The sequence below is a fragment of the Truncatella angustata genome (assembly GCF_020726525.1).
Source record: "Truncatella angustata strain MPI-SDFR-AT-0073 chromosome Unknown BKA67scaffold_9, whole genome shotgun sequence".
Lineage (NCBI taxonomy): Eukaryota > Fungi > Ascomycota > Sordariomycetes > Amphisphaeriales > Sporocadaceae > Truncatella > Truncatella angustata.
Window position 1 is genome coordinate 888,581 of NW_025763389.1, and position 11,106 is coordinate 899,686.

General features: G+C 46.8%; 4 protein-coding genes across 4 annotated transcripts; 1 reads left to right on the forward strand and 3 right to left on the reverse strand.

The window, feature by feature from the left end:
* Positions 1-768: 768 nt before the first annotated feature.
* On the reverse strand, positions 769-4,218 carry BKA67DRAFT_525676 (uncharacterized protein; the record flags this gene model as incomplete). The annotated part of the gene is made up of 4 exons (XM_046098685.1): positions 769-3,326; positions 3,379-3,604; positions 3,652-3,780; positions 3,832-4,218. The coding sequence occupies 4 exons, from the start codon at positions 4,216-4,218 to the stop codon at positions 769-771; spliced, it is 3,300 nt and encodes a 1,099-aa protein (XP_045953313.1).
* Positions 4,219-5,113: 895 nt separating this feature from the next.
* BKA67DRAFT_540285 (uncharacterized protein) lies at positions 5,114-5,755 on the forward strand (the record flags this gene model as incomplete). The annotated part of the gene is made up of 1 exon (XM_046100754.1): positions 5,114-5,755. The coding sequence occupies one exon, from the start codon at positions 5,114-5,116 to the stop codon at positions 5,753-5,755; it is 642 nt and encodes a 213-aa protein (XP_045953314.1).
* A 1,093-nt stretch (positions 5,756-6,848) lies between these two features.
* On the reverse strand, positions 6,849-7,945 carry BKA67DRAFT_540286 (uncharacterized protein; the record flags this gene model as incomplete). Its single annotated transcript, XM_046100755.1, has 2 exons — positions 6,849-6,931; positions 7,012-7,945. The coding sequence occupies 2 exons, from the start codon at positions 7,943-7,945 to the stop codon at positions 6,849-6,851; spliced, it is 1,017 nt and encodes a 338-aa protein (XP_045953315.1).
* A 2,012-nt stretch (positions 7,946-9,957) lies between these two features.
* Positions 9,958-10,966, reverse strand: BKA67DRAFT_684197 (uncharacterized protein). Its single transcript, XM_046108984.1, has 2 exons — positions 10,144-10,966; positions 9,958-10,083 (listed from the first exon to the last, which is right to left on the reverse strand). Exons 1-2 carry the CDS (start codon positions 10,465-10,467, stop codon positions 10,039-10,041), a joined length of 369 nt encoding a protein of 122 aa, XP_045953316.1. The 5' UTR covers positions 10,468-10,966; the 3' UTR covers positions 9,958-10,038.
* Positions 10,967-11,106: the final 140 nt, after the last annotated feature.

The following is an 11,106-nucleotide window of genomic DNA, read 5'->3' on the forward strand; positions in this document are numbered from 1 at the left end:
CCGCAACACTACTGGGAATCCGGCCCCGCGCCTCCTACATCTAAGCCTTTCAATTCCATAATGGGCAACATGTCACCGGAGCAGTGTCAGAGCTTGTCGAGCATTATGGTGATATAGCTGGGAACGGGTTAGCACTCCCTACCATTAAACTCGGCATCTACTCATTTTCGCAGAGGACGATAAGTAGCAACAGCACCAGTACAGTTCAGAAGAAATCTACATCGACGGGGGCAGAAGGTGGCGCCAGCGGTTTGCCACCTTCGCTGCTGCCAACAGTATCCGCCTCTGTTCTCCATGCTGTCAAACAGTAACCGATACATACATGATACCTGATCATTGGTGGTCAAACACCACCGCAATTCAAATGGCTACTTTGATGCGCCGAAGAAGAGGATGCAGCAGGTGTCCTTAGGCTGAGTACGTATTGTTGGCGACGGAGGCTCAGGCAGCTGAAGGTAAGTCGCAAACCGTACATTTACATCATCATGATGAGGATGGGAATTACGTTGGGCATGTTTTTTTTACCTAGAGAGGCAAAACATGAAGACCGATGAATAACCACAAATACCCGGCTGACTCACTACGATCTCTACGACTTTATGAGTAACACATCTCTAGATATTTGCGACATAGTTATAGTTACGACTACCCGTGACTAATTCTGACGAATAATGACTCAGCCCGTACGAGTCCAGAGACTGTATCAGTCTCGTCGTAAAATCCCTCTCAATAATTCATCTTCCAAACTTTCTCTTCACCTTTTCCAAATTAGACGATTGAGGCAAGATCAGCTATGTCCGCATTGAGAAGGTGAGCTATATCTAAGTGTCCACAGCGAACAGCTGCATGGAAGTAGACCAAGCGCTGGTCATTTTCATGTACTTCCGATAGCAATATTCTCGCTGATTCGTATCGATGACTAGGCGAATAAACAGGCGCAGTGATGACTTGCGCCAGGGCGGTGTTGTTATACCTATCTGCCTGATTGACCCCTTCAGGAAATTTTGCGACTAATATCTTGAACATATCGGGGTTGCAAAATCGTGATGCCATGTGCAGGACATTTTCACCATTCGAGTTGCGATGCTCGAGGTGTGACCTCAATTCTTCTTGTGCCAACAAGAACTCAACCATTTCGATATGATCCTCATACACCGCCTCGCCAATCGATTGATGCAATGGTCTACCGTATGAAGAGTCGTTGTTCCACCTGCATCCGTGAACCAATTGGTATCGGAGGTGTTCATTGCTTTGGGCTGATTTCAGAAGACGTTCAACCATCGGAAAGCAATTGCATCGTGCAGCAATGCAGAAGAGTTCATTGGCCCACTGCTCTTCAGCCATTATGTCTGCTACTTCGTAAATAAGATCAAAGACATCTTTCCAACCCCGTCTTTCCTTGCTTCCGGTTGTCCAATGTCTCAAAACTTCCCGAAAGAAATCGAAGTTCTGTAACTGAGGAAAGGAGCGCTGCCTTTTGAACAGTTGACCAATTCGGGAAACATCGCCAAACTGAAACCAAGTAAGCAGCTGATCAGCAGCTTTGCGGAATGTATCTTCATGATATATCTGTTTCTCAAAGCTGGCATTGTCGAGCACTTTGCACAACATGGCATCCGAACCGTAGAGTGAAATGGCGACAAGGGGATCAAACAATCTGGCGTCAAAGTCCCATTGTTCTTTGTATGTACAGTTGGGACGACAGTTCTGTCTTGTCCAATTCTGCAATCGCTTCGAACCTTTCTCACATACCTTCTCTATCTTCCAAAGCTCTGGTAGGTGTTCGGTGGTTACAGCAGAAAAATGATCCACCCAATGGACACAAGCGTAAACGAAGAATTCACCTAAGCCGCTATTGTTGACCTCGTAATGGGGCATATCCTCTTCCCATTTTTCCCATGTGCATGTTGGATCGTACTCTTCCGGTTCTGGGTTGTCGCTGAAAAGGTCTTCACCTTGTGGCAATTCAATGATGCCTATCTGCTCTTCAGAAAACAGGTCACACTGCCCTATTTCATCTAATAGAAGATACCTTAGGCACATGTCCAGATTTGCAGCCTCCAGCTTCTTAACACGCCGATCCGTAAACTCTTGGCTATTGAGGTTGTGATCTGACCATTCACAACCAGACCATCTCGAAGGAGTCTCCCTCATGACAAACTCCTTAACAGACTGGTGGACAAGTCTTAATTGGCGTTTGCGTGGCTCATGGAAATCCACTGCTGAAACAAATGGCTGAACAAAATGCATGATTCGTGCGCAATCCACAAAGTCTTCCTGAAGAGCTGATACCGTACACAGATCAGAGGGCGCTTCACTGATCGCCACACCCCACGCGAGCTCGGGAATACTTAATGGCCTTCGTGCCATGGTCAGTATTTCTAAAGCTCTCCCAGCGAGTCTTCGATTTTCGGAATCATCATTCGCATATTGTGAAAACAAATTGCCAAAAAGTTTTCCCAACTCAGTAGATAGTGGCATTTCCTTCAAGAATTTTTCCAAAGGCCCGCGCGCTTTGGTGTTTTTGATCGAGATGAACTCAACAGCCATTTTTATCCATATGGCACTTCCCATGGATAATTGTGAGAGTTCCTGTACGATGATATTCTTGGCCTCGGTAGACCAACCAGACAATCTGTTATCAACAGTCTTCTGGACTATGATCGCATCCCTGTGAGGATCCGGCTCTATGAGGATTTTAGGCATATCTTGTAGCTCCTTCAATGTATCTTCTTCGGGACGCGTTGAGAGCAGGATTTTAAGATTGACTGTCCTGTCAGTCAAGTCTTTCGTAAGTCTGATAAGACGATAGCGAGAGGCTTCATCGCATTCATCGAGACCATCAACAACGATGAAGACCTGGCGCTCGAGGGCCTCCAGATTTTCCTTCAGAAATTCTTCCAATCTTCTTGGACTAGTTGCTGGTTCAGGACTACCAGAAGCAACGATTTTCTTGTACCACTCGAAGAATGGCTTCTTTAGTCCGGGCAACTGCTCAAGAAGAGATAGGATGATTGTCGCATATATGAAACTTGTGTTCCCGGTCTCGTCATTCCGGCAGTAGTGATAAAGAATTTTTGACTGCGGAATCCGATATTCGTTGTGACTAATGATTTTATCTATGAGATAACTCATAGAAACGCTTTTACCAGAACCCATGGTACCAAGGATGACCAAATGTTGTGACTTTTCTGAATGATACCATTCGATGAAATGGGCTTCTTGCGAGAGCCATTCGCAAGCTTCGTCAGCTCGAAGTACCTGGAGGCTGTTGTGCATTTGATTACGTTGCTGCATCTTATTTCCGCTCCCGAGCCACCGGCCGACTGTGACCCATTAGTGTATTCCTTGAGATGTATCTGTGCAGTTGCTGCTTACTCTGTTCATCATAAAGCATGACCTTCATATCCTGCACGATTGATAGTGTTTCATTATGCACAATATCCCTAAGCTGACCAGCGTGGTTCAAAAATTCCTTGACAATATCTGGCAAGCGTTCGTCTTGCATCACCAGGTTTATGAGCAACTTTGTGCCTCTCTTGATTAACATTTCAAACGCCACGTGATAGAACTCCAGGAGTTTGCGATATACTTTGACGAGTGTCTAAGTTTCGTTAGAGTTGTTGAAGCAAAGCGTCAAGATCCACCTACTATATGAATATAGGAATTGTCAGACTTTTGGCCTAGGGTATCACAGTCGTCGATGTATGATATTCGCTCCAGCATATCCCCAATCTGTTTCGCAAACTCTTCGTCGGCTGTAGATATACTGATAGCAATCTGGCCCCGTTTAGTTATTCGTCCGTCGATCACTCGTCAAGGAATACTCACGGCCGTAGCGCTCTTGACCATGCCCAGGACGGTGCCTGCGATTGGCTCCATGCTTGCTAATGGGGCAGTGAGGTCTAAGGCTAATTTGAACTTTTCCAGAGGTACCTTCAGCTTTCTCAAGTACTTGATGCCCTTTCTTAGTAGGGATTCCTCGTTCGCCTCCTTTCCGGCCTCTTGTAGTTGTTTGAAGAGCCACTCGATATTCTGTCCTTCTAGAATTGCTGAATTAATATCACCGGTAAGGCTCTGAACTGCCTCCGTATAGGCTCGACTCCAAATACTTGTTGTGTTATTACTGGAAAGCTCGCGCGATACCAGGCTCCCACGGCCATCGGCAAAGCTGATCTTCTGAGCATAGGCTGTTCCCTTTGATTCTTCGTTCCCCATGAGGGATTCAAATGAATCCTCTAAGGACGAGTTATCAAAAGGTTGATCACTAGGACTGTCACTATTCGGTTTATAATCTAAAAGACATTGCATAGCACTAACCTTTCCGCAGTTTCGGAGCTTCGCACATCAGTACTATGCTGGACATTGTTTGACCCATCTCGTTTTTTCCCTCGAATTCGATTCCAGATCCGGCGTGGAAATCGCGGTTCCCTCATCGATTCGCATGATTTAGGGCTGGCATGATCCGATTGATGAAACGCCATTGAGGACCTGAGAATTTAGTTTTTCACGTATATAATCGACCAGATTCGAATACATTGATTGAGCAAGTTCCGCGGTTACCGCTTCTTTGTGCGATTGTGACACAGCCAAACAATTTGTATATATTGAAGGACGAACAGAATCTGAGCAAAGACAAAATTGTTCTCTTTCCCGTCACTGACTACTGGTACAGGATACGCCTTCCAATCATCAGCGACAGCCCCGATAAAATCAACCACGCATGACTGCAGAAAGCTAGCACAAGCTTCGTTCCAATCAGGGCGATCAGATAACCGCTCTGGCTGTGCAAGCGAGACATCCTGCATCTTCGGGGTGGGTCAGGTCTGAGTGAATGAGCTTCCCCGCTGTGTGCCGCCCAGTGCGGTTAAGTCCGCGGAAAGACCCTCCTGCTAAAGCACGTCTAAGACCATATCGAATGGCTGGCGCTATTTTTGGGTGCTACTAGGAATAAGGTACCTGGAAGCACTCCTGGTGCTTCGTCGAATGACGGTGCCCAGTTACTCCGCACTTTTAAATGACGCAACGTGTGTTCGACGGCAATCAATCTGCAAAGCGACTCAGCAGCATACAGACTGATCGATACCCCTAGGAACAACCAAACTTCGACACCATGGGTTTCCTAGACTTGCCTGTCGAGATTCGCAACAACATATACCGGCAATTGTTGGTTGCAAAGCAGACTTTAATGCTCTTCAAAGACAGGGGCTCTGAGGTTGTAGAGGTGTTTGTGCCTGGGTACTCGTTCAGGGCACTTCCACTTTTGCGTACGAACCGGCGTGTCCAGGAAGAGGCTTGCGCAATACTCTACGGCAGTAATTGTTTCAATTTCGTGGATACGACAGAATACCAAGGAGAGCTACTATGTGCCTTCTTGAAAGCTATCGGAGTTCGAAATGCGAGCTTATTGACACATGTTAGCATAAATTTTCCAGCCTTGAACCTATCAGGGATTGACGTCGCAGAGCTCAATGTTGTGAACGGGAGCTTGTGGACCGTCAAATTGCTCCAGGAGCAATGCACCAATCTTAGAATTCTCGAAACCATCGTTCAAGCCGAAAATTCCTTCGGACTAGTCGAGTCTGATGATTTGGACTCAAGTCTTGTCGGATCTGCGCTTTCCCAAGTCCAGGCTCAGTTTGAAGCAATACCGAATTTGAAAAAAGTCGTCGTCACATTCTATACAGGAATTCCAAGCACATTTGTCAGAAATAGCTTCGAGGGAAATGGCTGGGTCGTGCAGCAGGGGAGATGATCGAGACGGAGCTGGGTTGCCTTCGAGATAATTCCTTGGTTATGCTCGTCCGTTTCGGTGGTATGCGCAAGCTTAGCAGTGGTTTTAGCCGTGGGGTGATAGAAATTTCGATTTTCTGGCCTTGTTAGACGCTGCATCAGGCCTGCGAGAGAATGCACAGCCAGGCATATTTATAACTGAACTCGACTTGGTTTAAATTGATGTTTAAAATATAAAATAAAGAGTAGAAACGTCGGTTGCATTGTTGATTGAGAATCGGATTCCGCCTATCCAGCAACTTCTGAAAGGCGGTAAGGAATATCTTCCGCATGTATCAGCCACAATTTGAGATAACATTTATGTGGCATCGATCGGTCGGCCACAACTTCTCAACTCATTGATCACAGTAGCAAGAGATCCTTTCTGGTTGCAGAGATGGGCGATGCAAGTGTGGTCGTAGATCTTCAGACCTGGATTTGAAGTCCTCTTTGAGGAGTTCCAAGACGCCACGTTCTCAATACTCTCGGGAAAACTTCGGTCATATTCTCCAGTTGTGGTGGCCATTTTTGTCTTTTCATCTTTGGTTCTCGCAAAGCGTATTGTGGAAACGTAGGACTCTGGGCAGACCTCAATTGTTGACCGATATGAAACCCATGGGCGAATTGGACACGAGCAGGTCTTTTGCGGACCGTGTCAGGGTATTGGTTGCATGGTTACGCCAAATTCCCGAGACCGAATTCTGGCGACCATACTGCCGAATGGCCCATGTTCAACAGTGTAAACACCCAGATCGGGCCTGTGAATTACAGAAGCTGTATGCGTCGGAGACACTACCGGTAAGTCAAATAATGTGAAGCTTGTTAAAAACAAGAACTGAACGTGTAGACCCATGGGAAAATGGCGTTTCTTCTCCGCATCCAGGGTCCGTCCGAAGTGCGGATCCAGCCGACTGTGCTAGAAACCTTTCCAGCCGAATTTGTATTGCTCTACCATGATACAACTCAAGTACCGACATTGAATGATCAATCTCTGGTTGTGGGTGATGTTATCCAAGTTACACAGCCTCCGAGCATAGTTGTCAGCACAGAGACTGTAGTCTTTCTGCTTGCAGTCTTCACAAAACATTGAACATATCTAGATCGATACCATAATGCTCAAAGTTATTCGAGTTTATATATGTCGCAGCAGCTGATATATCTTCAAGACTCATATACGTGGCTTCTAGATGAGGAAATGGTGTTAGCATACTGGCTTTTTGAGGTGGAGGCGATTCTTACGAGTCTCTTGGGGCATGACTCCTGCAGGTTGTGAACAATCGTTTGAAGTTTTCGATTGCTCTGATTGTGTGGTTAAAGGAAGAGCTACTCGTGTATCGATTGACTGCTGCTGCTGTCTCTTCATCAGTGGAAGATTCAGCGTCGTGCTATGTGTGTCATCCACAAATGCCAGTGAAGTTGGCCCGGAAATGTGCGTTTCAATAGATGCGGTCTCCTCTTCATATAGGATTTTCGATAGTCCAGAGGCGGGACCATGTGTCAACTCAGATAAGAAGTCATAACCTGGACTGCTGTCGAAATGGTTCGGCCATGCATGGCTATCGGTGTCAGAGCGCTGTGCTTCGGAGCTGGTACACTCCTGTGGGCCTGGATTCGAAGAAGATAGCTTTACGCGTGAATGACGACTCTGCTTTTTCTTGCAGGTCCTCGGCTTGGAAGGCAGCAGCTTGCGCTTCGACAACCTCGCCGGGTTTTTCCTTTCGAGCGTGTCGACGATGTACCGCAGATCCTGATGAGGCTCGATCGTTCCTATTGACTCCACAAAGCGTCGCAATTGATCATCTTCAAGATTCTTTAGAAGACCAACGACTGCTTTGTTATCAGTGGTAGCAGCAGCCAGATAAGTGACTGCCTTGGTACCACCATAACTGAAGAATTTGGCTTCTAGTGTAGATCTCTTGATGTTACCAGCTTTACATTCAGCAACAATGGTGTGCAGCCTGTACGGTGTGATTGAGCGTGGGGATTGAAGCGAACCGCGAAAATAAATTCCAAGTTCTATGCGAGTTGCAGTGCATAGATTTAGTGGGAGAGAGAGCAGAGTCCTGAAGAGTGCCTCGCAAGTGTCCTCAGGATCACGCTTGAAAGCAGAGACTACGTCAATACTTTGGTCAGAGAAGACCACATCAAGTGTCGGGATATCCTGAGACTGCATGTTGGATGGTCTGATTGCTCGGATAGATCGGACGGAGTACGCTTTTGAGATTCCTCTCGAGACACAGTTGTAGTTTTCCCAGATCGCTCATATCGCGGAAGCAGAAATGCAAATAATGCAAAATCTGTAAAGCAGTTTCGACATCAGCAGCAAAAGCGCCAATGCGGTTTCGCATCGCACATGGACGAATCAGAACTGAGCTTCCTCCCAAGCCTTGATGCGTCCAGGTAAGAGCGAAGTGTGAAGAAACCAATATAGTTTGAACTATGATGCAGGCTCAAGACATCTTGCTTTCGTAGATCTCCGGAACTTGAAACCCAATGCCATTACAATTATTAACATTGCTAATCGCGTCATAAAAAAAGGGGCAGAATTTGCACCAGAGATGCCTGACGATCTCGAGGGTCTCAGATGAAGACAGCATCTGCATCGCACATACAAGGTCTGAATTGCCTCAGTGAATGGTAATGTGATGGTATGAAGGATCTTCGATGAAGAGCTTTGCGGCAAAGGATGCTACTCTCTTTGTGTTCATACGCCTTAGTAGAAGATGTATAACTTTACGAATTGAACATCTAGCTGACATGCAAAGGTTAGTAGGACACCTGATGAACTTCATGCCACTCACTCGATTCTAGCACTTGCCCCCTAATCAATGACTCACCGTCAAGATCCGGCGCGCTTTTCTTCTTCCTTTCTTCTAGAGAAGCTAGAACACTACAATTTGATGGTTTGCACAGCTCCACGGCAGTTCATATCAATAATATATTGCTTGCTTGATAGTGGTTCAATTGTGTCTATTTACTTGCTGTTGTACGAAAGCATCAGCGTAACACAACGCGGAGATACCAAAGATTCCAGTCTTTCCTTGGTGGAGCAAACCCGAGTCAGCTGGGCCTCGCTTGTGCCTGTTTAGACAACCGCGCGGTTCCCAATTCTGAAAATGTCACTACCTACCCGACCAAGGCACAGCTCGCATTGGAGGAGCACCACAATTTGACGGATTTGCGCGCTGCCTACGACTGTAACCTCGCACTTAGCGTGCCATTGCGTTGGGACTAATCACATCATCTCTAAGTAGATCTAAAAACCGTTGCTCCCTCTCGCCACTTGAATCAAGTTATTTGTACACGATCTTCCACCTTTTACCTGCAGATCAGTGGAGTTCCTGGCGCCGGATATATGCCGAAGCCGCAACAGGCACGGCTGTCGTGACTTTGCACTGCCTGTGCCCGAGTTCTAATAATAGGTTCTGGTCTATGATGACGAGAACTCTATCGAGGCTATTCAAGATGCCGAAGAAGGCGAGCAAATACTCTCTGGTGCCCCACTCTGCCTCTTCAACAAGTACTTGTGAGATTGAATCAAGTTGACCGCCATAACAAGTCTTGAGGCTATTGAGCTTCTCTACGTTGTCCGATGCATCCTGCCTGAGCTAAAGTATATCCAGCCGGGATTTATGTAGAGGATGTTAGTAACCAAGTCGCGGTGTTACATACTGATATACTGCCTTAGGGTATGAATGCGAGACTCATGGCAAGCATAGAGTGCAGTTGGGTTCGGACCTCTGCTTCGAAATCCCCGTGAGCGCCATTCTTGGCGTCCTGTATCTAGCAGGATTTTGAATACATAGGGCGTAAGGTGACTGATGTTGGATATTCCCTAAAATTGCTCGGATTAGCTTGTTGAGGGCAATCGGCGCAGGTGATCTCGACAACCCGGCGGTGGTGAGCTATATTTATACTGCATTCGGTATTGGTTGCTCAAGCCTGTTTGCTAGAACCTATGATGTGCCGATGAGGCGCTTCTAAAGAAACATTTAAATAGTGAGAAGGGCGCTTTTGAAATTAAGTGGTGACAAGAACACTGAAGAAGTCAGGTTGATGGCTACCGTCAAAATGTATCATAAGAACACACAGTATCCTGATGGCGTTGGCTTGTCTTTGACGTAACTTCGGTACACACAGCTCGAGTACTCATCGTCTCGTCGCTCGCATTTCTATAGCCATTCACTGTTTAATGGCATGAAGGTAAGCAGCAGTGTCCACATTGAAGATACGATCGTTGACCAGCTGATCGGCAGATTCGACAATTCACGTCTGGCAATTTCTTGGCTTTATTTCCGTACCTGATTTGGTCTGGTATCGACAAGTCAGCCGCTGTGTTCGGCTGAAGGTGGGAGATAGAGGCTTACTTACGCTATCATTTGCAGCATTCAAGGACTTTTCTGGAGCCTTCATCTTATACGCACTCGCCTCAATCCGCAAACTGGTGAGTAATCCAGCTTGTATTGTCCATCTTTGACATGGCTTCCTCGTGGAAATGCGACTCTCGACCAACTGCAGCGGAATCTCCTCGTCGGGAGGGTTGCCAGTGATTCGAAAATCATGGTGTCGCTTGAACTCAGATCTGAAGCCGTTCATCACATCGCCGGCGGCATGAATCAAAACGCCTTCGGCAGAGTTGACATGCGAACGCACCCAATACGCCCAGTGGTCCTTATACGGCGCTCCGCTCCACATCAAAGAACTCAACCATGAACGCCCCAGCCGGTCCGGTCAAAGTCACTTTTGGTGGGTTAGGGGCGGAAGGGGGTAGGCACCTTTTGGACAGCGGGGGAAGGTGGAGGAGCGGCAACGAGCCTTAGCTTCGCAGGCATCGACAGCATAATAAATGGCACGACTAATAAAGTGATTATGTGAACTTGCAGTGGTATGTTGTTGATGTTGATTGAGATTAGTGTGATTTTAGATAGGGGGTATGTGATGATAAAGTCTGCGAGACAATTGAGACCTTATATGCTTGGATTTTTCATAGCAAAAACCCATGAACTGCGCCAAGCTCTTCATTACTGGGTCTGGCCGTCTAGAACCCCTTTGTTCCATCGTGATGTTAACGGATAAACGATTCCATGTTGGTACTCAATAGTGGACGGCGCGTAGGACATGGCGCTTGACTTGCTTTCATTGGGATCGTGACGGAGTTGACTAGCAGTGGTTGACAGTGGCTGGTGCTCAGCTCGCAGGTAGTCGGCGCAACGCCTTGGTGGGGTTTTACAGTGGATATTGCTCATTAGTGCCGTAGAAGCAATTTGGGTTTGTTGGTGTAGGTTAGGGGACTGATTTCGCTAAGGACTGTAATGAAGACGGCAGTATTCACAG

Coding starts and splice junctions, on each gene's coding strand:
- BKA67DRAFT_684197 (XM_046108984.1), bottom strand. CDS start 10,467: ATGTGGAGCGGAGCGCCGTATAAGGACCACTGGGCGTATTGGGTGCGT. Junction 10,084..10,143: donor TGAATGCTGCAAATGATAGC/GTAAGTAAGCCT, acceptor TGTCGATACCAG/ACCAAATCAGGTACGGAAAT.